Here is a 26,591-nt window from a genome sequence, read left to right as displayed (position 1 = left end):
CCAGGAGAACGTTCCTTTCATTTAACTTCTCTTCTTTAAGGTTGTAAAGGAAGTGGTTAAACAGGTAAAAATAATACAAAAGGTAAAAAGATCCGAATGAATAGCATATAATAGTAGTTTTGTGAAAACCGGCTCTGGCTGAGCACTTTAAACGCTTATAGACACATGTCATGTACTCAGAAAAAAGAGAACATTTTAAAGAAATATATGTATGTACAGCTTTTGTCTTTAAATTTACCTTTGTAAAAACGTGTCATATTCCCTTATCATAACTATGCACCACAGTAGATTTCTCTGGATTGTAAAGAATAAACTAATAAATATATCACTATGAGAAATAAAGGTTTGCAAAAAAATATTACTTCTTGTGTTTGTTTGCTGGGTTTTTTTTGCTTGGGTAATCACATTTGTTTTGTTGGGTCATTGACGAAACCAAAGTTCCTTTAAGGCAAATCATTTCACTCGGCGGCCATCTTTGAAACGCCTCTCGGGCAAAGATTTCAGTCATGCAAGTGCAGCTCCTATCTCTTTGAATGAGGAAACAACAAATTCTTCAAAGCTGTTGACCACACTTCACTTTATTATTCTAAATTCGACATTACAGACACAAAACTGTACAATATTTACAAAGAAATATCCTTTACTTTCACAAGTAGGGTGAATTCAGGTAAAACGCGCCACATTTTTGACACTGAGATGACTCTCAACAAAGTCCTAATTACACAAGTCCACCCTAAATTTAAAAAAAACCAACATCCATAAGTTAACAGTACATGAAAACATGTTTGAATGACATAATTTTAGCTTTGCGTGCAGTTTAACTGAACATATCAAAAATCAAATGAGTCTTACAACTCAAGAATCGAATACTACCCCACAAAGGGAAAAATGTGACGACCATTTAATCCTGGTCTTCATAGTTGGCCTCTATAACTGATGCCATAACTTGTCCATTAAGATTTGTTAAACATTTTAAAAGGCACCCATAGTATTTTGGCTGAGTAAATGAGCACTGGCATTAATTCAAGATTATAACATAGCACCTAGTATAAAAGTCCTCAGACCTCAGAAAAGTAAAAGTACAGACATCTTAAGATGAGAAAAAAACAGAACCCTCTTGTGGCTGCTGTCTCAAAGTGCAATTTAGGTCACTTTGAATTAAAGAGACAGCTCATATAAAAATAAAATGTCACCCTCATGATGAGAGGCTGTTCACTGCAGGGCCAATGAGTGGAGCATGATTTCCAACTCCCACTCCCTGGATGTAATCTGGAGCTAGAAGATCTAACCATATCCCTCCACCTGTTAAATCCACAGAGGTCAAGATCCACCCATGACGTCCAGAGAGGAGGAGCTGGACCTCATTTGGCACTAGCTCATGACTTTATGATGTTCCTTCTTCAGCAGAATACAAATGGGAAAAAATGTAGCAGGATGTCTAAGTTGCTCTTCTCCATACAATTAAAGTGATCGACAAGATCCTCCCTTCAATCTTAAAATTAAAGGTTCTATTTTGGCATCTATATTTCCATGAAGAACCTTTAACTTTCTATTGCACAGGAAAAGTTCTTCAATAATTTAAAGTGTCTAAAAGTCTAAAGTGTTAGACACACAGAGAAAAAAAAAAGGTTCATCTAAGAACTGTTCAGTGAAAGGTTCTTTGGGGAACCCAAAATAATAAATATATGGAATTGCTGTGAAAACCCCCTTTTGTAATCTATATTTCTAAGAGTTTGTGCATTGTATGTAGGAGAGAAGCGTGAACATTCTTCAAAATGTCTCCTTTTGCGCTCCACCGAAGAAAGAAAGTACTACAGGTTTGGAATGACATGAGGGTGAGTAAATGATGACTGAATTGTAATTTTGACTGAACTGTTCCTTTAAGATTGCATTGTCCCAAAAAAAAAGTGGTAGTTCCACAAAAGATGACATCCACTTGTCTCCTCATTATACATACAATATACATTTCAGTGTGCAAAATCTTTTTCGTGGCACCTTTAAGTCCCTGAGTATGCTGACCAACAACTTCCACAGCGATTCCTCCGCACATTTGTGTAAATCAATATATCTTTGGTACCATATCTCCTTTTTGTGCATTGAGGACTTTGTGAATTCGTACTGTGGGTTTGATGGCGTCTTCTCCATCCCAGACTCACGCAAACTCCTGAAGATGATAAGCAACCATGAGTATTCCAATATTACTAGGTGTACACAAACACAGTAATTCCTGAACAATATACTCGTACCTGCATAACTGAATGGACCCAGTCAAGCATCTGGTCCATATTGGTGTAGACACCAGGACGACCTTCTCTGGCACAACCCACACCCCAGCTCACTACACCAACCAGCATCCAGCGGTCAGATGAATACACCAAAGGACCACCGCTATCACCCTTAGAGAGAGAAAAAACAAACGGTTATTCTAATTACATTATCACACTCGTATGAACTAATGGTACACAGAAAAGCAGAAAACGTACCTGGCACGCATCTACTCCTCCCTTCAGAAAACCTGCACAGATCATCCTAAGAGTGACAGAAGAGCCGTACACCACGGGACTTTGGCACTCGGCTCTGTCTATCAGAGGGACCTGTGCCTTTTGTAACTTTGGAGAGACACTCCCTGCAGGAAAAACAGACAGATAATGTTAAATACTGAGAGAGGCCTTTCATGGCAAGTCTTTTTAAATCTGTCAGGGAGGAAAAAATGGAGGATTAAAAAAAGCTAGGAACCTCTTTCTATCATATAGCCCCAGCCGGTCACAACCAGATTGTCGTCTTTTTTAAGGCCAAGATCTTGAGGTGGCAGGCACACCGGCCTACGGGATTCTGAATGGGATGAAAATAATGATATTAGTACCAATGTTCATGGTCGAAAGATAACACAAAACACTGACCTTGAAGGATTGACAGAGCATGGTGGAGAAGGAATGCTGAGAAGCTGATTATAAAAATTCTGTTTTATCTAAACTAAATTATTCTATTTTATCTGAATTAAAATCAGAAGTGGATTTTTCAATAACATTGTAATATACAGTATAAAATGACAAATTGATATTAACCCTCTGGTGTCGGTCAAAAATGACAGATTTCTTTTATTTCAATGAAAAGAATGTACTATATTTTAGTTTGATAATGTTTTGTGTTAGTAAATGATATTGACGCAGTAGTTATGTTCAATAATGATATTGATGCAGTAGAATGCTTTGGAGCACATCTCCATGGTCTCTTTTTAAAGAAGACAATTGGCAAATTATTGCTGAAGTGAAAAAAGGTATTAAAAAAAGGATTTTTTTTTTTTTTAAAGTTATAGAATTTTAAGTTTGTTATGAAAAATCCACATAAATATATAAATATAATTTTTTTTTATGAAATACATATTTTCCAAAACAATTTTTACTCCAAAACTGAGAGTATGTTGTGTTCCAAATTTGAGGTTGATATCTCAAGAAATTTGCTTTCAGTAAGATTTTGTTTTGGCGCAATATCAAACATATCCACTAGAATGAAATTCATTTCCTATTTATTTCCAATGTGGTCATAAAAAAAAAAAAAAAAAAAAAAAAAATTACTATTTTTGTACCATTCCGAATTTCTAATGAAGTAAGATACATGTACATACATGTGTGTATATATATGCATATTATATATATATATATATATATATATATATATATATATATATATATATATGTGTGTGTGTGTGTGTGTGTGTGTGTGTGTGTGTGTGTGTGTGTGTGTGTGTGTGTGTGTGTGTGTGTGTGTGTGTGTGTGTGTGTGTGTGTGTGTGTGTGTTGTGTGTGTGTGTGTGTGTATATATATATTTATTATGTGAAAATTTATTTTAGAATAAAATATTAAAATAATAATAACAACAACAAGACCACAAAAGTTTAGTCCTGCACCCTTGGTGTAATGCAGGAAAAACAGATTGAATTTCTATTTGGCTGATGGGAATGCATTTAAGTGGCCAGGTTTAAATGGAATCCTACTGTGTCAAGTGCAAAAGAAAGTAACTAAAAAACTCCAGGATTTAACTCTTCATATTTGGGCATCCTGACTTTTTGGGTGAAATTGGTGTGCGTGTGTGTGTGTGTGTGCTTGTCTGATTTACCTCCCACGGTGATGGGTGACTGGAGTCTTATCATGGCAATGTCATAGTCGTTCCGTCCTGAGTTGTAATTTTTGTTGACGATGATCTTGTCCACAGAAGAAGCTCCAGAAGATCCCAGATATGTGATTCCAGAGACTACATTCCATTTGACCAGTGCCTTCTTACCATCCCTGAAAAACAGAAGAACAATGTGACCATCTTAAAAGCATTGTCCTTTTAGCTTACACCCTGTATTCATTCTATTTACAAAGCTTCAATTTATGCTTCAGGTAAGATGTGAACAATTCACAGTTGTGTTTCTTTTTTTGCATGTTGAATGAAGAATGACGTACAACAGTTTCTAAACCACATGAACTTGTTAGGGCTATGAATGATTTTCAGAAATGAATGGTGTTTATAAAGAAATATTTGAAGTAAGTGATAAAAAACATGTTCACTTCTGTGACTCATATTTTCCCCATGTAACAGACATATGTAATTAGTAGGCGTTACTTCATGCACTTATGATGTTAATAACAGTAAAATATGCATAGATACAAGTAACTAACCCTAACTCTATAGCAAGTACATGTAGTTAATTAATATTACTTATTACTTCTCTAAGCAAGTACAATGTAACTACGTCACCTTAAAATAAAGTGTAACCCAAAGCACTTATTGTGTGTACATGCATGCATGTAATTACAGCTGTTATTACATCTATAATTATTACACCGTGAATTTTAAAACTGTGATTTACATGCATAACATGAACATAACATTTGCATAGACACAAAAAACATTGACAGCATTATGTTATTTAATGTGAAGACTAGAGTATAGAAACTAACTATAGTTTGCAAATGATTTGTAAGTATGTACTTCATTATACTTAAAGTGTACAGTATACACTTTTTTTATGCAAGTACATATTTGTTAAAGACTCCTAATATATGGCAAGCCGTTTTAACATTTAATCATTTTAACCGACTAGTCTCTATTTTCATGCTACTAGTACTTATTTTTTAGATACTAGTATCTATTCCATTAAGTACTAGTACTTATTCATTAGCTACTAGTGCTTATTCTTTAGGTACTAGTGCCTATTCTTTAGATACTAGTGCTTATTCTTTAGGTACTAGTACTTATTCAATAGATACTAGTTCTTATTCATTAGATACTAGTACTTATTCATTAGATACTAGTACCTATTAAATAGATACTAGTACTTATTCATTAGATACTAGAACTTATTCATTAGATACTAGTTCTTATTTATTAGTTACTAGTACTTATTTATTAGTTACTAGTACTTATTATTATATACTAGTACTTATTCATTAGATACTAGTACCTATTAAATAGATACTAGTACTTATTCATTAGATACTAGTACTTATTCCAATAGTGACTACTAATTATTCTTTTGTTACTAGTAACAATATTTTTTTTTTTTGCCATTGACTTCTATGGGGATCTGTCATTCAGATATCAACTATTCAGTTCTGACTAGTATGTATTCCAATTGTGACTAGTACATATATATTAGATACTAGTAGTTATTAATTAGGTACTAGTACTTATTTTTTAGATACAAGTACCTATTACTAGATACTAGTATGTATTCAATAAATACTAGTACTAAGTCATTAGATACTAGTACCTATTAAATAGATACTAGTACCTATTAAATAGATACTAGTACTTATTCATTAGATACTAGTACTTATTCAATAGATACTAGTACTTATTCTTTAGATACTAGTACTTATTCATTAGATACTAGTACCTATTAATTAGATACTAGTACTTATAAATTAGCTAGTAGTACTTATTCAATAGATACTAGTACCTATTTATTAGATACTAGTATTTATTCCAAATGTTACTAGTATGATTTTTTATTTTACTAGTAAGATTTTTAATTGAACTCTCCAGTGGCCATTCTGACTAGTCATAACATAAGACGAGTAAAAAAGCAGTTGTGACTAGTAAAATAAAAAATCTTACTAGTAACATTCGGAATAAATACTAGTATCTAATAAATAGGTACTAGTATCTATTGAATAAGTACTAGTAGCTAATTTATAAGTACTAGTATCTAATTAATAGGTACTAGTATCTAATGAATAAGTACTAGTATCTAATGAATAAGTACTAGTATCTAAAGAATAAGTACTAGTATCTATTGAATAAGTACTAGTATCTAATGAATAAGCACTAGTATCTATTTAATAGGTACTAGTATCTAATGACTTAGTACTAGTATTTATTGAATACATACTAGTATCTAGTAATAGGTACTAGTATCTAATGTATAAGTACTAGTATCTAATGAATAAGTACTAGTATCTAATTAATAGGTACTAGTATCTAATGAATAAGTACTAGTATCTAATGAATAAGTACTAGTACCTAAAGAATAAGTACTAGTATCTAAAAAATAAGCACTAGTAGCTAATGAATAAGTACTAGTACTTAATGGAATAGATACTAGTATCTAAAAAATAAGTACTAGTAGCATGAAAATAGAGACTAGTCGGTTAAAATGATTAAATGTTAAAACGGCTTGCCATACCTAATATAAAGTGTGACTGGCTGTGCTAACTAACTGAATGGATACAACCTATTCATAGTTTTCTATGACGAAACAAGGCTTTCCTCCATTTCCCGCCAGCCATTTTTCCAGGTTTGTACTTAGTACCAATGTATTAAGACTGATATTAAAAGACCAAATTCAATATACACCTTATTGATGATGCATACTATGTACAGGCAAGATGATGAAACCAGAATATGAATGTCTCGTTAAGTGTTTTTCCATAGGAAACCATTATAAAGAAAACGCTTAACCATTCATATTCTGGGTTCCTTTGCTCGACTATAATATGCATCATCAATAAAGTGTATACTTAATTTGATCCTTTTTTTAGTACATTAAGGCACTTTAAGTGTTTTTCATGGGGTTTTTTCATAAGGTGAGTATGTGGATCACAGGTTCTCAAAACTTGCATTTTGTTTACTATTTTTTTTTTTTTCTTCTTTTGAGAGATCTAAATAGTTGTGGCTTGAAACAGATACAAAAAATTGACAGGTCTGTGTTGCAGTTTCATGGATGTTTTGATGAAGTCTTTGCACTAGTCAAATGACTTAAAACTATGAATAGGGACTCTGTTGATGAACCAGGCTTTGATAGAACTGAGCTACAAATGCAAATACAATGCAAAAGTGGGAACCTGCAATTGTTACTTTAAAGAGCTATTTCTACCTGATTTATACCACCAACAAAAAATTACCTGATTTAAAGGGATAGTTCACCCAAGAATGACAATTAGCCCATGATTTACACATCCTGCAGACTGCCGTACAACGTAATGATGAACGCGGTTTCCCAGCCCTGTTTGTTTGAACCGCGAGAGGCGTCAATTGCCGTCATTACATTGTGCGTCAAGTTCAAGTGTTACTCTTTTGGCGTAAATCGATGCGTACGGCCGTCTGCCGGAAGCTAGTTATTTTAGTCGATAAAGATTTAAATATGGATATTTTTCTTACACAAACGCATCGCTTCACTTGAGAAGGCCTTTATTTGATGGACTTCCAAAAACACACAGTCATTCACTACCATTATCAAGCTTGGAAGAGCCAGGACATTTTTTTATAACTCCGATTGTATTTGACTGGAAAGAAGAATGTCATATACACCTAGAATGACTTCAGTTAAATGATGGGCTAATTTTCATTTTTGGGTGAACTATCCCTTAACTCATATAATGTATTGTTGGTGCTATGAATTAATGTATTTAGGTTGATTCAGTGATAGTACATAATATCTTTGACTTGAATAAAATCTGTTAATTTAGATGTTAAAATTTTAGCTAACCACTTTTTTCAGTGTACCAAAATAAATTGATTAAAATATGCACAATTAACAATTGATTATTGATCTTAAATGCAAAAGTCATATTATTTATTGTAATTTATAAAAAAAAGGCACATCTCAGGGGCTACTTCGAGTAGAAATATTATTACAAATTAAACTTTAAAACATTAACTGTTTTGTATTTGAATATATTTTAAAATGTAATTTATTCCTGTGATGCAAAGCTGAATTTTCAACACTATTACAGTGTCACATGATCCTTCAGAAATCATTCTAATATTTAATAACACTCTTTAGAAATCACAGGAGAATAAACTAACCCAAACACATATAATACTGACAACACGGAACAATGAACAGAGGAAACCAAATACACGGGAAGTAATAAAGAAACAAATGACTGACAAGTGAATGAAATTAGTAACCAAGGGAACAAGCTGGCACAAGAGTAGACAGGAATAAATCACAGGAATAAATTACATTTTTAAATGTATTGAAATATATTGAAACAATTATTTTAAATTGTAGTAATATTTCCCCAGATTACTCTTTTACCGTATTTTGGATTAAATAAATCAGCCTTGTTGAGCATAAACATTAAAAAAATGTATTTTGTATTATAATGTTTATACACCTACCCATTGAAGCAGTGGGCCGCAGTGACCACCCAGTTTGGAGACACCAGTGACCCTCCACAGGTGTGCTGGCCGCTGTTCTGCAAGCTGACTTGCCAGGGCCAGTTCTCAATGATAGCATCCTGTCCACCTACAATCCGGTCCTGGCTTCTGGACTTACCACAGTCTACAAAATAAAACATCCAATAATAAAAAAAAAATAAAAAAAAAGACAAAACAATGTGTTTCTTATCATAACAAAAATATATATATATATATATATATATTATTCAAATATGTTTTATGTTCTGTATTAAAATAAAATTCGAGAATATAATATAAATATAAGTTGTCGGTCAACAGTATTTTAAACATTGAAGTGATAGTTCAACCTAATATAAAGCTGCATGTCTGCAGTTCTCTTTCTGTTCTCTTTCTTTAAAACATGCTTTAGCATGTTGAATTGCCCAGTCCAGATGACTGACTCTGTCAGTGAACACACCTCTGAATTATTTGATGTTGTATCATTAGAGCTGTTCTTGTTTAAAGATAAAGTTTAAAGCTACACTGTGTAGGATTTTCTCCCATCTAGCGGTGAAATTGTTTATGACTACCAACTGAATATTACTTTCTAGCCCCTCCCATTCTGAGGGCGTTTTAACTCATACGGTGGCCGTATTATTCCAAATCTGCCGGCAGTCGCGAGTAATCTCCCCCTCGCATCCGTCACGGTGCCACTGAGTGTAAAAACACGAAAGGCGAAGCTTGAATTTCCAGGTATGTCCCTCTTTGGCTAATGTATTTTCAAGATGGATGCGCAACATGGCTTCCGCCATTCGAGCGACTCACTCTTATGTATTCTAAATGGCAGATTATACACTTATGAGAATACTTGATTAGTTGGTAGAAGTAATTACACATTAATGAGCACATATCATTTTGAAAGAACAAAGTGTTTTTTGCTAAGAATCAACTTAAAAAATTACACAGTGTAGCTTTAAAGTCTGCTAAAGTTGTGGAAGAACACTGTAGCCAGAGCTACTTCTCTCTATTGTAGGCTATATGATGTGTCACACAGGTACCATAACGTGTAGTTCTATGTCTGTTTAGTTTCACTGTGTTTTGGTTCTGTTCTTTCCGGTTCCTGTTTTGCCTGTGTTCCTGATCATTATTAGTCTCCCTGGTAGTTAATTAGTTGCTGCACCTGTTCTGTTTTACTTTGTTTACTCCCCAGTGCACTTAAGCTCTCAGTTTCCTTTGTTTCATTGTTCTGTATATCGTCTTTGTTTTATGTGGTTGTGCTAGTTTGCTTCTGCAGTCTCCTCTACGTTCCTTTGTGGATATAACAAATTACTACGATTACTACAGCCACTACTCGTGACAGGTACTGGGCTACTCTGCAGCGGTTATCGTCCCGCTCGGTTTAAAATAGGCTGAATATAAACACTTGTTTATTGACTAAAGCCCTAATTGGTTGTTGGATTAGGACTTCATAGTTACCTGAGCATTTTAATGTGACGACTGTTCCCGTACTGCATACCTTACTGAGAAAGAGGAAGAAAACATGAGAGAGTGAGAAAATGTTTACAACCAAAAATTAAATATGAATTAAGTTTGAGGTTGCTGTATATATAAAATCGTTTAAAAGTAGACATTTCAAGCTTTCTATAGATATATTTCTAATGTCTGTGAGGCAAGTAGCCTATACTCCGGTTCATTTATGTGACGCGCTGTTGTTCAGGGAGACCGAGACGGCAGAAAGCGCATCGCACAACGTTTTGTGGTTTTTGTGAGTGTTAACAAATAAAATTAGAAAATTAGGAATGATGTATTACTCTTATCTGTATGACAAAAAAATGACAGTAAAGCACACTATACTTTTACTTCCTTCCTTCCACACTCACTGAAATGCTTCGTTTACAAATTATGAGTGTGCATATTTCTTTCAAATAGGTGACACATGGTTTGATTATCTAACGCAATGTCAAGTGGAGTATATATACTAACCGATTCGTTACGGTGGACTGGAAAGTCTGGGGTTTTGATGAGCCCACCATACAGAAATCCATCTTCAGATCAGAGGACAAAAGACCCACTTGAACTGTGCTGAAAGACGGATTACTGAGAACACAAAATACAAGACAATGGAATTTAAACAATGCAGAATAAATGAGCTATATTCTATTATACGTTTATTTAGCACTGAAGTCAATAATCCAAGACTTGTTATTCTGATGATAATTGTAGTTTTGCAAACTTTCAGTATTGATGCATTTCCAGTTCCTGAGTTTTTCCAGTTTTCTCTTTTTGTAAAAGAGTTAGTTTACTCAAGAATTTAAACAATTGTCATTAATTACTCACCCTCATGTTGTTCCAAACCCGTAATACTTTCGTTCATCTTCCAAACACAAATGAAGATATTTTAAATGAAATCTGACCTCCATTGACAGCCACAACTACCACTTTGATACTTCATAAAGCGATCATAACACTAATCCATATGAATCGAGTGGTTTAGCCCACATTTCCTGAAAAGACTCGATTGCTATATATAATTAACAGATTGAATTTAGGCTTTTATTCACATTAACCCATTGATCAGCGAACATAAACAGAAGTTTAACGTGCAAGAACAAACGTTATTGGTTCTTGAGGAAGCTCAAATGTGATATGTAACACGAGAAAGAACCTCATTGGTTCTCGCGCATCAAGCATGCTTGAGCTTCCATTTACCATATCTGATGTCTGAGTTCATGAATGTTTATATGTGAATAAAAGCCTAAATTAAATCTGCATATAAAGCATAAACGGTCTTTTTATGAACTTTTTGAAACGTCAAAAAGGTAGTGGCTGTCAACGGAGGGACAGAAATCTCAAAAATTTAATTTAAAACACCTTCATTTGCATTTCAAAGATAAACGCAAGTCTTTCGGATTTGGAACGACATGAGGGTGAGTAATTAATGATTTTTTTTTTTTTTTTTTTTTTGGAACTAACGCTTTGAGTGTAATGACACCATGATCTGTGGGCAAATACTCACACTGAATACCCCAGCTTTTGGCACGCAGTCTCTGCATGTTGTTGCGTGAAACTTTCTTCACATACACTTTTCCATTTATTCTCAACGGAGCTGAATACCTGAAGCACATTATTGGTTGAGATCAGCCGTACTGTGCAGAAAGAAAAACAGTTTTAAAATTCAGACATTATAAAAGATTTGCATTCATTATATGGTGGATATATTTGAAATATAAATCTAGCTCAGCCATGAAATTCTAGATGGCGCAGATTGATGAGATTTAAATAGTCAACATTTAAATAGTCCAGTTCAGTGTTCACCGGCTAGAACGGCAGTGCGCCATCAGATTTACTCTGAAACCCTCCACCTCCCCCAGCACCACCTGCCCAGATCTGCTATGGGATTTATGCATGTCTATAATGGAGCATCAGCATATCTTACATGACCAAATCTATCCATCCTCCAAGACAATATACATTGCCATAACTATATTATGTCTACATATATATACACCCTCAGAAAAGAGGGTGAGGTTGGGGCATTTGGCTTGTTTGTCTTGAAACAGGACACACAGGTTATATCTGTGCTGACTGCACGCATGTTTGTGAGCAGGTATGTGGGCGTATGTGTGTGTGTGTGGGCACATGTGTATGTGTGTGTGTCTGAACACAGGTGACTTACGGGGGAAGGTGGAGTTGGCTGCAAACTGCATTACACAGGCTGACTCATCCTCAGCTCCACTGCAGTCCTCCTTCCCATCACAGGCCTTCTCCAGCGGAATGAACTTAACCGACTTTGAGCAAAAATAATACTTGCTGTCGATCAACTGCTTGACTACGTCATGAGGAAGAGGAATGAAAACAGCATTTGTTAATAAAGCAATTAAATGAATCAGTGTTTATGTTTCTTGAGTCACAAACGTTAAAGGAGTGACTAAATAACTGTTGTTGATGGAAAAAAAAAACATATTTTGACTCATTGTTATTGTTAAAAGTGAGGTGGAAGGTTATGACCAGAAAAAAAAAGTAGGTAATTTTCCCTGGCCCACATTAAAATTACTGGGTAGAAAACATTAAATGTAGAGGAGAGAGGGGCTAGTTGTCACACAGGGGTGTTTGTCAGAGGGCTTTATCTGAGTTGATCTGTGTTCTCAGGACAAGGGTATTTTGGGCAAGTTGTCACTTTAAATATTATAAATGTTATAGGATATATTCATGTTATAGAATATATGTATTCATTAAAAGTTTTAAAGCATTTAATATAACAATACATGTTGTATTAATACATGTATGCAATGGTTTTCACATTTTAAATATTATAAATTTATATATAATGTATAATGTCACATGTTTTAAATGTCATGGATTTATACAAATTATGATGATTTCATGTATTGAATGATATAAATGAATCCTATGCATTAATCTTTACATTTATACATTGTATTAATTTGAAACATGTTTTAATTGTTATAAATGTATACAATGTATTCACTGCAATTTTCACATTTTGAATGTTATAAATGTAAGCTGTGTAATGTATTATAGTTTTCATTTTAAATATTATACGTTTATATTCCATATTAACTGAATTAAGCGTTTGAAATGTTATTATTGTTATTAATTTATTTGATGTATATGGTGCAATATTTATGCATTTTAGCTTTTATACTTTTGCTGTTACAGAAATTGTTTTACATTACAGAATTGTTTAATTTTGCTAGATTGTAATAGGCCGTTTAATGGCAGGTTCCAGTGACAACTTACCCCACTTGGGGTAACAACTTTACATGCTTGTTTAATGAACTTTATCTTTCAGTAACAGAGGAAATGTCCAATGGCCTTTAAAGTAGCCAAGACTTTAGAGTCCCTTTTTGACTTTCAGACATACAGTATTCACTGGAGTGAAAGCATGACAACTAGGCCCTGGCCTTCCCTGTATCATAATCACATGAGCTTAGAGATGGGGTGAAAATGACCTAGAACTTACTGAAGAAAGCAGCCACTGCCAGAATGGCCAGTACAACCACCACGATCAAGACTGTAATGATGATCTTTTTCGTCTTTGGACTTATCGTGTTTGGAGGTTTTGGAGTCGTCATTGGTTTTCTGTGTCTTCCGGGCTGAGCAACTAGAAGATAATATGAAAATGATAAAAAAACATTGCAAACTTTCTTTCTCGTAAGACACCCACTTGAATCATGATTATTACAAAGGAGGGTATTGATAAATCACATGAATCAGAGATTGATAAATCGGGTGATAGATGTACCTGGTTGAGGTGGGTTTAAGGGTATAGTATTCTCTTCAGGAACCGGAGCTTTAGTCTGAGAATGAGAATGAGGAGGAGAAAAGAGAAAAGGGAGAAAGTTAGAGATCATTTTGTTATTTCTATGACACATGTACCCCTGAAGCTTTATGACTCAGTTTTTGATATCACTTTCAATGTGTCACAAGGGATTTTTTTCAGTCTTTCTTGAAATCTCAAAACTTCCTTGTAAACCGTCCTACTCAGCTTAACCATGTAGGCTGCGATTTATCTGCAGTAAGTAACAAACAGTTAGCTGGATTTATACGGTCTGAGACCACAAAGAAGAAAGTGTGGTAGATGTAGAAGTGTGGTACATCGAACATTTACATTTTTCACTAAAACCTGGACTCTGAAAAAAAATTTTTTATAAAACTTTGCTGCCACGTTTTTGGTTATATAGCAACATTTTAAAATCTCATCTTCCATTTTACACCTGTTAATCTTGTATGGTTATTTCAGTTACTGATATGGAAAATTACATTGCCATGAGAGTACTGGTCTCTAAGCCTACCAACAAAGCAGGAACACTTCCCTTGTACTTTTATGAAAATTCAATTTTTGATTGTATCAGATCAGACATGGCTCCTGACATCACTAACACAGCTGGATGTAAACCTTAATAGATAGACCTATTGAGCTGCCGTTTCAATTTTAAGAGCATTTTTAACTTCTTACGTCAAAATAATTTCTCTTTTGAGCTGTATATTAATATAATCAGGTGACTGTTTTTAAAAAAGGGGACATTTGCATCCACCACAAGCAATTTAAAGAAAAATCATTGTAATTATTAAAATAGCGTTGAATTTGTATGTCTCCTTAAATAGCTTTTCCTCATTTTTCTGAGTGTTCTATCAAAGTAAGATAAACCAGATTTGTCACATCTGAGAATGTGAAGTGACTCTTAACATCAGCCTGTTAGTCAAAACATCGACTAACACTTAATATGAGAGTAACGGATGATTCCAGACAGCTCTGTTACTGAAAAAACAACCCATAAAATAACAGCCAGAACAAATAGTCTCCAAAAACGTCTAGTCTCAACAATAACAGGAATGGTGAGCTCTGCAGATTGGTTGTCTCCAAATCTAATACTGTGGGAGAAAATCCAGGCTGAATGAATAAATCCTTAGTTAAATAAATGTGTCTAAATACACTTAATGCTCATGTGCTGTAAGTTGATTCCCTTAAAGCTTCAATGGAAATTATGTTTGTACTTATTGATTAAATAATGGAAAATAATGTTTACATATCTTAACATATAGAACAGCATAGTTTACCATTGAGATTTCACTGTATGCATCAAGACTAAAAGTTGAGAACATTTTAGAATATCAGAAACAACATTTAATATTTAAGACAGTTTTATTACAATTTTGGATAAGTGTGCAAATGAAGTAAACATTGTGTGTTGAATATAAAAGCTTTCGAACAAAATAAAAAGCTTTCCCAAATTCAAGTTAAGATATTTTACTTGTACAATTTACTTTGCAAGTTGTACCCAGAATTCATGAAAAACATTACAGAAAACAACAAATGACTCAGACTTTCTTTTTCGTCATCATACAATGTACAAACTTCTTAAATGTCAGCACATCTAGAAACCAAGGAGTTGACAGGATAGATATGTATAGATATGTCAAATCTTAAGTTGGGACAAGCAACTAAGCTGTCTTCCACATAATTTTGGCAACACCAGAATTCCAAATAATATTTGTTCGTATTTGTTGAATTTTTATGTCGTGAGAGAAATAATGGACTGTGATTTTTCAAAGTGACATTTTAATCATTTGAATGGGGATTTGGAAATAATGGATCAATTTGGCAGAAACTGAATAATTAAAATGATCTGTATTTCAATTTATCTTATTTTTATGACACTCATGCCTCTCTAATTAGCCTCTAAACGAGTTTCAAACTGATAAGCCAGCCACAGGTCAGTTTCACTAGTAATACATTTAACTGTCACTTTGAACTGAGGTCAAGAATGTGGTGTGGCAGGTTCTGAATTTGTGTTGTCATGTGGTCCTTGTATCAGTGCATGATTGACTTCTAAAAAGATGGAAGTTGTCCTATAACACAAAGCAATGCAGCATCCCCAGTGTTTTTAATAAGGACTTAGTTTTTGGGTGTGGTGTTCTTATTTTATGAACCACAAGGAGGGCACACACCTTAAACATTCATTTGTCTTCTTAAATCAAAAGAGATTTGATAATGGATTTTTTTCCACAAAGCATTTTCAAACAATATCCTCAGAACACTCCTTTGATACATTAAAAAATCTTAAACCCCAACCAAATAAGAAAGACAGACAGGAACAGTCCATCAGTATTTCTAATGGTTACATTCCCAGTATGCACTGCGGTAGTGCTGGGTAGTATGATGATATGCATGATGATATGTAGTTGTAAAAATTATATTAACTATGTAATAAAACATATATTGAGACACCACATATAGTGTCAATTGCAATTGTCTAATATATAATTAGTTGTATTAGAACAGACAATGACCTAGTCTGCATTGGTTCAGAAAAAAATTCAGAATACATCTTTGTATTGTAAACAAACACTGTTAAATAGTGTAAAATATTGGTGATATTTACAGAGCAAATAAAGTTCAAATTGAAAGGTTCACACAGTGGAGCTTGAATCCCCCTTTCAACAAATATTGAAACCACAGAAAGTTCTTTGAGAGACAGAGACTGAAAGTTGAACTTCATTTAAATGGGTCATTATCACACTAGGAGATCTGGACAGAGAGAAACAATCATGCAAATGGTGAGGAATAGTTTGAAAAGAGTTGTTTACTAATAAGGTTAACAGTAAAATGTACAACTATATTGTGTTGATGCACAGAACTAAATATCTAAAACTAAATATCTAAAACTAAATATCTAATAACGAATCTTGTAAAACAGTAAGAGTGGCAGTTGACAAGAAACTACGAAATTATAACAAAATAACCTTGTTGTGATAGTCTGTTACCTGTATTACACAGTGTTCAGTCATACACTGATAACATCACTTGGCAGCACATTTTTGTTTTTTTGTTTTTTTTTATATAATTTTGTTCAGTTAAACAGCACACACTACAATTAAAAAAATAATGATACCGGTATTACTGGTGTCATCACATGTCGATTAACTGGTGGGAAAATATAACAGACAAAGCATAATGTCAGAATATGATGGATAGCATAAATGTTTTGTTCTAAATTATTTTCCACCCTATTCATTATATAGATATACAAAGAAAAAAAAAAGTTTGGTGTGGTTGCTTTGAGAAAGATCTAGTCATACATTAGGGTAACTCAACCATTATTGACTCCACACCATTCCAAGTGTTTTTGATCTATATTCTGGTAAAACTATTATATTTATATATATATATATATATATATATATATATATATATATATATATATATATATATATATATATATATATATATATATATATATATAAATATATAAATATATATATATATATAAAATATATAAATATAATCAGCTTTCAGGCCCCTTGAGGACTAGAATACCAAATCTGACAGGCTCCTAACAACCCCAACCCAACAGCTCCTTTCAAACTGCACTCAATTATCTGTTGTTAATGTCTCAGTTTTTGCATTTAAACCTTCAGGCATACTGATCTCACATAGGCCTAAACATTTCATCAGGAACCAGACCTATTCAAATGACTGAAATGCAAAGTAGGATTTGAACAATGCTCTCAAGAATCATGTTTCTACAACACACACACACACACAAACACACACACACACACACACACACACACACACATATACATATATATATATATATATATATATACACACACACACATATACACACACAACATGTATATCATTGCACAAGCCTTCATTACTAATGCAAACACATCCTTGTTAGAACTAGAACGAATGAATGACATTTCCAAGAAGTTATTGGGAGTAATATGGTAAGCAGCATGATGTATGATATAACATTGCTTTCATATAACAGTTGAATAAACAAGAACTTAATACTAAGTTACTTACATTTATACACAACCCGTAAATTAGTACACACTGTAGTGCGTTTCGTTCCTGAATTATTCTGTTTCTGAATATATTGGTTGAGTAAATTATTCAATGACTCGTTCATAGACACTTGTTTTCCTTCCAGAATAATTCATTTTTCAATTAATCATTTGCATGAATTATTCGATGACTCACTTCGAATTAAGACTTTCACGTGTTTCATTTCTGAATGAATTGGCGTTGATTAACGAATAGATGAAATGAATTATTAAGACAGTCACTTGCCAGCACTACTAGCCTAAAAAATGTAACCTGTAACGAGATACTGACAAATTCCACCACTAATGCACAGAAAGGCAGTCTGCATCTGAATATGCATATTCCCCTACTAGGCTATATAGGTGAAAAGCAGTGAGCCATTGTGGTGTTTGGTGTTTTATGCCCCCAATGGCGCCTTCCAGGCAGCGAAGGGATGGGTAGGTTTAAGGTTGAGGGTAGGGTTAGCTGCCTCTAAGGAGCCATTGGGGGCTTAAAACACCATCGAGCAAATATTGTATATTGTCTGAATTCACAGTATTCATAAAACAGTAGGTGAAAAGTACCTGGAAGACCTAGGCTACTACTTCCGGCGAGATTCTTAAGTGTGCGTCCATTAAACACTAGTTTAGTCCTATGAGGCCAAGGGTGAGGATTTGGGAATGACAGTGACACAACGCAACTGACAATGACAACTTGAAAAATGTAGTCAAGATTTCTTTTTTTTTTTTTGCTAGATTTACATTGCTTTCACACTGTGAAACGAGCCGTTTGTTGCGGTCCGAGCGCGATTATCCCCAATCATCAACACATTATCCGTTACATGTGTTTTATTTAACGAAATAGGCTACATCATAATCAGCTAAAACGCATGCGCAGGTCACTTTACTTCCTGAACAAGTGCGCATCTGAGTCCGTGTTTCTTTCACATTCACGCGAACCGCGGCACGGTTCGAGTGCAACCGAACTCAGACCACCTCCTCCAGATAGTCTCGGTTTCGGTACCCCAGTGCGCACCCGTGTCCGCACGACAGCGTTCACATTGGCGAACCGTGCCCCGTTCCGAACTAAACTGCCAGTGTGAAAGCACCAGCGTAGGCTACGCTATCAACAGCACAGTGAAAATTGCTTCTTTGAGTAGAAAGAATCAGTTCAAACTCACTCACCCTCATGGTTCTGTTTCTCCTGTCGACGGGTTTCTGCAATCTGCCGGCCGTACAGAACACAGCAGAAGACAGGGCAGTGGAGACCGCAGAAGCCACCTCTATACCAGCAAAAAATACCTCTTAATTCTACGATCCTCCTTTTCTTAGTGCACTATACTTCTCTTTTTCCGTAAATTCTTCCTGGTCTTGCCTTTCACTCAACAATTCCTGCTACCTGATCTGCCTTAATGCTGTGCTGCAAGTCTGCGTTTTCACCCTCTGCTCTCCCTGTGCAGATTTGTTTGGAATTGGAGTTTCTCTGCGCCCGACCAAAACCCTTACCTATGTAACACAACACCACCCATCTCACCTAGATATGTCGCTCCTCCTCGCTGCATTCAATCACTTCCTCGTTGGGAGCAGGCCAAATCCTGTACGTGGTTGAAGATGATCTGAACTCAGGGGTGCTGTCTGCACGGTTTAAAAGCCTTTTTACGATCAGGAAGTGGCTCTCAATTTCCTGGATCTTTATTCGAAAAGGTTTTAATTGTTATGACTATTCGTTGTTTATCATCATAATTATGATCTATTTAAAGTCTTTTAATGATGACTGCTCATCCGTTATTAATGTAACGTTAATCAGGAATCTGCTGGTTGTCACACTGAATCATTCGTGTTGCTGCTGTATCATTGCTCATGTGAGAAATAATATGTATTCACTCTTCGACTGATGTGATCTCTTTCTATTGCTCTACTTAAAAAAAATATATATATATTTTAAATCTTACATTCAAAAATTAATGTCTGCATGTGTTTTCTTCTGTTGCGGCGCGCGTTGAGCCCTCTCGGCCAATAGTTGTCACATTTGTTTTGATTAGGTCTGATTCACTTCATTTAACTTCACGAATCATGATACTATATTTCAGTTAACTTCACCTTACTTCACTCATTTCATGGTACTTTAATGTGCTTCAACTCACTTATTGATTTCACATTACATCCACTTATAAAAATAAATTTAATTTGAATCAATCCTGTACAATCAGTTTGACTCATTTTGGTTTGGTTTGGTTCGCTTCACTATATTTTCCTGAAGTAAAAAAAACAAAAAAAAAAACAAAACAAAAAAAACACTACCTGTATAAAAGTGATTACCTGTCTACCTGATTAAAGTTTATAAGTGTGTAATATTCACATTTGATTTGATTCAATTACATTTGAATTTGCTTTGCGTTGATTCGATTAATTTCACTTTGCTTAAATGATACCTGACAGAGTAAAGTTTATGAGTGTGAAACCAGATACAAAACCAGATTTAATTTGGTTTGATTCAAATTAATTTGGTTTAGTTTGATTGGATTCAGATTCGATTTACTTCACTTGCATGCCTTTTATCATTGCTGACAACAGATGCAGATAATGTAATCCTGTTAGGGCTGGTGGAACCTGCCCAAACTGGCACCTTTGAGTCTTATTTCCATTTAGAAGAAAAAATACTTAATAAGGCTAGCCAAAGGATCAGCATTATATTCAAATTGTACCTCAATATGCCATAAACTCACATCATGTGCGTATTTAACTTTCTCTTTTACAGCGTGCCGTCTCTAAATAGAAAAATCTCTCACCTCCTTTTCTAAACTCAGTGATCAAATCACTAAACTTTGCTATAGTTCAAAGGTAAACAAACACACCATTTATATAACCAAGTGAACCAGATCAATGATCATTTGACCCTGGTGTTCTGTTATCACTGTTATTTCTTTCTTTAAAGAGAGAGAGAGGACTCTAAACTTTGAGTGACATGTAGAGAAAAGGTTCTCTGTGAAAGTTCTCAGTGGGAAAGTGATCATGTTTCTATTAAGGGTCAGGTCAGTGTGACCTCTCCTTGACCAGCGTGACCCCATGATAGTGCATCTCAGTCTTGTGTTAGTAAACTGTGTGTAATGAATTCCATTGACACAGCCTTTGTTTAACACATACTGGCTCTCCAAAGAGCCATGATCTGATATGTTACCTTGTTAATGTTGTTGACACTGCCAAGTTGCTCTGCCACTATTGTGATGTAGTGATACTAGAGTCGCATATGACTCAATGACTCAATCTGTTTTTGTATTTCAAATTATTCTTCAAAATTGAGCAAGAATGTGAAAAACAAAGTCAGTGAGAACATGAATAAGAATGTTGCTCAGACATTTGAATATAAAATAGGAATCACAACGGAGCTCTGTTTGGAAAGCTGACACCAAACTGCAGCGTTAGCCCAAGGTTAAAACAATGTAAACACTGTTTACTGTAGACAGGATTAAAATGAACTGAATTAGAGCTTTCAGCTCATATCCTGATATCTGATAAAGGAAAGTGTGTTCATATTACTTACTGGAATATTGTACAATGTCAGTATGAAAGGAAGTGAATGTCTATAGATGTGTTGCATCATTAGCAAAAAACAAATTAAAATAGGTTGTGTATCTCTATGTATTTAATCACATAATTAATCATACAGAAGGGCAAATCTGAGTGTTGGGATAAATGTTTTGGTTATAAGGTAATCATACATTGTGACTGATAATATACTACTAAATATATAGATACAGCCATGACCGGCAATGAATACACTCATTGACAACAATTATGCTTTATTTTAAGTCTTTTAAGTATGACAGCTCATAATATCAGTTTTTATAGATCAGGAATCTACCAGTTGTCACACTGAAATAACTGACTGAATCATTCGTGTTGCTGCTGTATCATTGCTCATGTGAGAATACGTATTCTCTCTTCGACTGCTGTGACCTCTTTCTATTCTCTACTTAAAAATATTTTAAAATTTACATTCAGAAATTAATTTTCGTTCATGTCAATGTTAAGCTAATGAAAACACTATCTGACGGAGTCATTGGAGATAAAATAAATAAAATATAGAGGATATGTGTTAAAAATATCAGCAGCAGAACAAAATGACATCACATGATGTAATACTAACTCGACGAAGAATTACTCAAAAAGGAAACAATCTTTAATATAGAAATCAAACTCAGACAAGCACTGAAGATGACAGGAGAATAAAACAGCCAACTAAAGACATCGCAGAACGAAGAATAGAATGAACCGAGGGCTTATATACACACTATATACACACCGGGATTGTTAACTTAACGCAAGACACCTTCTTAACATAATCAATGATTATGGAGACAAATTAACTGAAGAACTGAGGCACACAGAAACACAGACACTGAATAGAAACAGAACATGTTTCATTACGCCCCCTCCCAGAAAGGTGCGTCCTCACGCCGTATTAGTTTCAACTGAGGAGGGAGGGCAGGGGCTCTGGAGGAGGACATGAAACCGGAGAGAGAGAAAAAAGCTTGGGGCGAACCAAACAGTCCATGGGGGAGTGGAGGGAGGAGCCAGGAGCAAGAGGAGCCAGATGGTCACCCAGGGCCGGTTGCACCAGCTGTGCGTAAGTTAAAACTTAGCCTAGTTTTGACGTAAATGGACACTAAGTTACGACTTAAGCACTTCTAAATATTTTTGCGTTGCACCATTAAACTTAGTTGAAGCGTAACTCTACGTATAAACTAAATATTTACGGCAGCCTCCGATCAGGAGTAACGGATGGAATAAAATATCAGACAGACTGAACTGCATCAATAAGCTCTTCTTTTACCTGACTGTTGGTACAGACTTCAATTCTTTAGACATATATGATTATGCTGACATTTACACTCGCTTACATTTTAAGAGAGAGAACATTATGTGAAAAGATTACTTTGTTAGCGGCTCTTTAACACGAACCCATCCTAAACAGCGCGCCGCTGTGTGCATCGGTCCATGTTGTGCATGTCAAATATCAGTCATAATCAATAAACATAATTTCTTATGGTTTTTGTATCAATATTTATTTATTGATTAATTTCATTTCAAATACAGTTTCTGAATGTTATTTACATATAAAAACACTTATGCTATTCATGATCAAGTATTGGAAACTTATTTTTACCGTTAGTAACGTGAGGCAAAAGAATGAAGGATAAACTGAAATATAAACTGAAATTCACAGCATTTCAACACAACATCTGCTCACATATTTGAAGGCTGCTATTGGATCATCGAGGCTAAACGTCATATTATGCGACTACGCATTACTTTACGGAGAGCTTACTACCTACTAGCTACGTTCTGCCTTACGAACAAATGGTGCAAAGGAATAAAGTTCAGAGTTAGTTACAAACTAGCTAGTAGTTACTAAGCCTCTAGTGTGGACTTTACGTTCCAATTTAAGAAAGAACTTACGAACGGCTGGTGCAACCCTACCCCAGAGTCCAGCCAGGACGAAGCGCCAGGGAGGAGCAATGGTGTTTACTTGGCAGATGACATCCTTGGAATGACTGATGAAGATGGAGCCACAGGAGGTGGAGACCCAGGTGGAGTGGAAGAGCCCACATGACATTGATAGCACTGGAGACCGAGGTGGAGCCATGGCGACGAGCGTCTGAGGTGGAATCGGAGCTTGAGGAATGAGGCGGAGCCGATGGGACTTAGGACGAAGGTGGAGCCGGGGGGGGACATGGGATGAAGATGGAGCCGAAGGTGCAAGCAGGACAACGTCTGACCAAGGCAGAGCCGATGGGAGCCGTAAGGACAATGGTTTCTGGTGGAGCTGTCGACAGGCCACGGTGGAGTGATGGGTTCATAGGCTGGAAGCGGAGCCAGGGGAACCTCCTACTGGGTGCAGCTGGAGAAATAGGAGACTCCGGGCAGGGTGGGACCAGTGGCATTGGAAGAAACATCTTCCTCAAACACCTCCAAATTACTTCCATTCAATACGTATCAATGATGGTGGGGTTGTGGGCAGGGCTTCCCGCCATGCCCTCGAACTCCACAATAACTCCCTCAGCGACACACGATGTTGCCGTCTCACGCACCTGGTCAGACTCTCCGTGTGGCTCAGGGGACGTTGTCTCTTCCCGTCCCGTCCATCAAGGCAGGCCGATCTCCACAGCCAATGGTGGCCTCTTGCAAATCCTCCTTCTGCATCTCGTATGGAACGGCTGGCTAAACTCTGGGTCTGTAGTGGGGCTGGTGTGGTCCTCAGCCTGAATTGTTGTTCACCAGCACCCACTCCACGGAAGTGGAGAAATCCTCCTTTAGACCGTCCACTGGAACACATGCCTTACACCGCTCGCTCAGGCTGGCGTAGAAGAAGACAGTCCGGGTACTGACTTAGGCACGCTATTAGAGCATTGACACTTGCAACGCCATAGTCATTGGTTTCGGGAATTCCAGGGAAAGCAAGAACTGATAAGAATGTAAAATGTGTACCTTGAAATGCAATGTAAGTCACTTTGGATAAAAGCATCTGCCAAATGCATAAATATAAATGTAAATGTGGTTTGATGAAGTCCCGGGTATGTTTTTCCAGTGGACGGTCTCCCGTACATTTTTTCAAAGTAATATATATATATATATGATTTATTTATTTATTTTTACTCTAAAAAAAATTAATAACCAGATGTTCATAGGGCCCTGTAGTAGAGGATGGGCCCCCTGGGAATCTGGGTAGTCATTTATTTATTTCTTTTATTCTTTGATACTGCAAAATTCTATTATTATACTTGCTGTTCGGTTTAGCACAGGCAAAGCGGAACATTCTACACACATCCTGCCTAAAGTAAATACACACACTTACTAAAGGAAATCTGAATTAAACGTACCCTAATTCACTTGAATTATTCTGGTGCTATTAATTACAACCCATAGAACAATTAGTCCAATTCCCTTAAAGATCTTACAACTTTAGAGATATCAGATGGCTTTTATATATATATATATATATATATATATATATGAAGCGCTCTTATAAAAGATAATATTTAATATAAATGAACAAAAATCAACTAACAGACAAAATAAGCAGAACTTACTGTGGCTGTATTCCAAAAGGATCTGATGTCGATAAAGACTGGCAGGTTGTGTTAAATCCTACTCTCTGCTCTTTCTCTCACGTCCTCAGTGGTCATGGAAATCAGTCTTCACTAGGCAAACCAGTATCAGAACAAACATATATTTAAGAATCAAGCCTCTTTATAACCAACCCTTGCTATTCTTTCCCTTTCCACCGAACTGCTTTGTCCATATATCCTTGTCATTTTTTTTGTTGTATGTGCAAGGAATGAGATATAAGGAAGTGCTTGTGTTCATTTTCTCTTTTGTGTTTTTATCTTGCAAATAAGAGCTCTCAACACATCCTGATATTTGATCTACAGGAAAATATGCTCAGATTACGTCATTACCAGAATAGTATACATTGTCAGTGTGGAAGGAAGTAAATGTATATAGATGTGCTGCATCATTACAGTAAATCCAAAGTAAAATAATGTTGTGAGTCTTTATTCCAACATAATTAGGACACACTGAGTGTTGGGATAAATGTTTCAATCAAATAAGGCATAGATTGTCATTTGTAATCATATTATATTAGTTCTTATTATATTAATATAATACAAAGATGTAATGAAAAGACACAATAAATGGAAAAAAAATAATTATAATGTTTATATCTTTGTATCATTTGTTTTGTGTGTGGATATTTCAGATATAAATGTATTATAATATTTGCTTGTGTACTGTTTGTACAATAGTAGTCATCTGTTTAAAGTGTTTACTTTATGCCTCCACCAAGGCTCAGTTTCGAGAGCCCTCCTTTTAAACCACTAATGTAACTGTGTTATTATTGTAATATTGTAGCCTGCAAGCTGCACGTGACAGGTTGTGGTATTTGACTTGATCTCGGTGTTCAAAACATTCTGAGAACTCTGCAGTGAGCTCGGCATCCACCTGCATCTGTTTGTGTGCAGGGCGGCGGCACTGTTTTCGTGAAATTCACAGTTTTGAAATGAAGATAAGGAGGTGCAAAAGGGGAAACCCCCTCTGCAGAACATCATTTTCCTCTTAAATTGAAAATTAATACTTTGATCCTCCACCTCACATTACATTTGACCTAGTGATCTGTTACAGACATAAAAAAGTACCTCACTCAGTTATATACTGTTTTTTGTGGTTAAGATATTCTCACTTGCTATGCTGAGGGTAAAAGGAAGGGTGGTTTTGAATTTTAATGAGACATTAAAACGTCAGCGATATGTGCGATAGCTGGCAGATAAAAAAAAAGGAAAATTACTGCAAATGCATTGAGGCTGGTTAGAATAACTTATTGTCAGAGCATTATTCAAATATGAAAATTTTCATTATTTGCTCGTATGACTTTCTTTCTTCTGTGGAACACAAAATTAAACATTTTGAATAATATTGTGCTCTTTCCATGCAATTACAACAAACAGAAATGGGAGTTTCCACATTTCAAAAAATGTGCTAAAGCTCTTTAAGTTTAAAGTGTCAGTTCATGTGTTATTTTTCTAGTCTTTCGAATAAAATGTAAATTGTTATTCAATGATGATCTGCTGACCATTGT

The 26,591-nt window shown here is 35.3% G+C and overlaps 1 protein-coding gene across 3 annotated transcripts; it reads right to left on the bottom strand.

Annotated features, from left to right (window-relative positions):
* Positions 1–560: 560 nt before the first annotated feature.
* Positions 561–25,344, bottom strand: tmprss4a (transmembrane serine protease 4a). Of its 3 annotated transcripts, none has more exons than XM_084125812.1 (13): positions 25,045–25,344; positions 13,881–13,935; positions 13,599–13,739; positions 12,291–12,443; positions 11,631–11,760; positions 10,598–10,711; positions 10,091–10,134; positions 8,615–8,777; positions 4,118–4,287; positions 2,737–2,832; positions 2,484–2,626; positions 2,247–2,396; positions 561–2,164 (listed from the first exon to the last, which is right to left on the bottom strand). In XM_084125812.1, the coding sequence occupies exons 3-13, from the start codon at positions 13,708–13,710 to the stop codon at positions 2,153–2,155; spliced, it is 1,287 nt and encodes a 428-aa protein (XP_083981938.1). In that variant the 5' UTR covers positions 13,711–13,739; positions 13,881–13,935; positions 25,045–25,344; the 3' UTR covers positions 561–2,152. The 3 variants fall into 3 exon arrangements, with proteins under 3 accessions (XP_083981938.1, XP_083981939.1, XP_083981937.1); XM_084125813.1 differs by lacking the exon at positions 25,045–25,344 and adding an exon at positions 19,488–19,577; XM_084125811.1 differs by lacking the exon at positions 25,045–25,344 and adding an exon at positions 19,139–19,489.
* Positions 25,345–26,591: the final 1,247 nt, after the last annotated feature.

The sequence above is a fragment of the Abramis brama genome, assembly GCF_963993115.1.
Source record: "Abramis brama genome assembly, chromosome: 10".
Lineage (NCBI taxonomy): Eukaryota > Metazoa > Chordata > Actinopteri > Cypriniformes > Leuciscidae > Abramis > Abramis brama.
This window is presented reverse-complemented; position numbering and strand designations above follow the sequence as displayed.

Coding starts and splice junctions, on each gene's coding strand:
- tmprss4a (XM_084125811.1), bottom strand. Junction 11,761..12,290: donor AGCCAACTCCACCTTCCCCC/GTAAGTCACCTG, acceptor CTTTCTGCACAG/TACGGCTGATCTCAACCAAT. Junction 4,288..8,614: donor GCGGCCCACTGCTTCAATGG/GTAGGTGTATAA, acceptor TCTGTTTTTCAG/GGATGGTAAGAAGGCACTGG.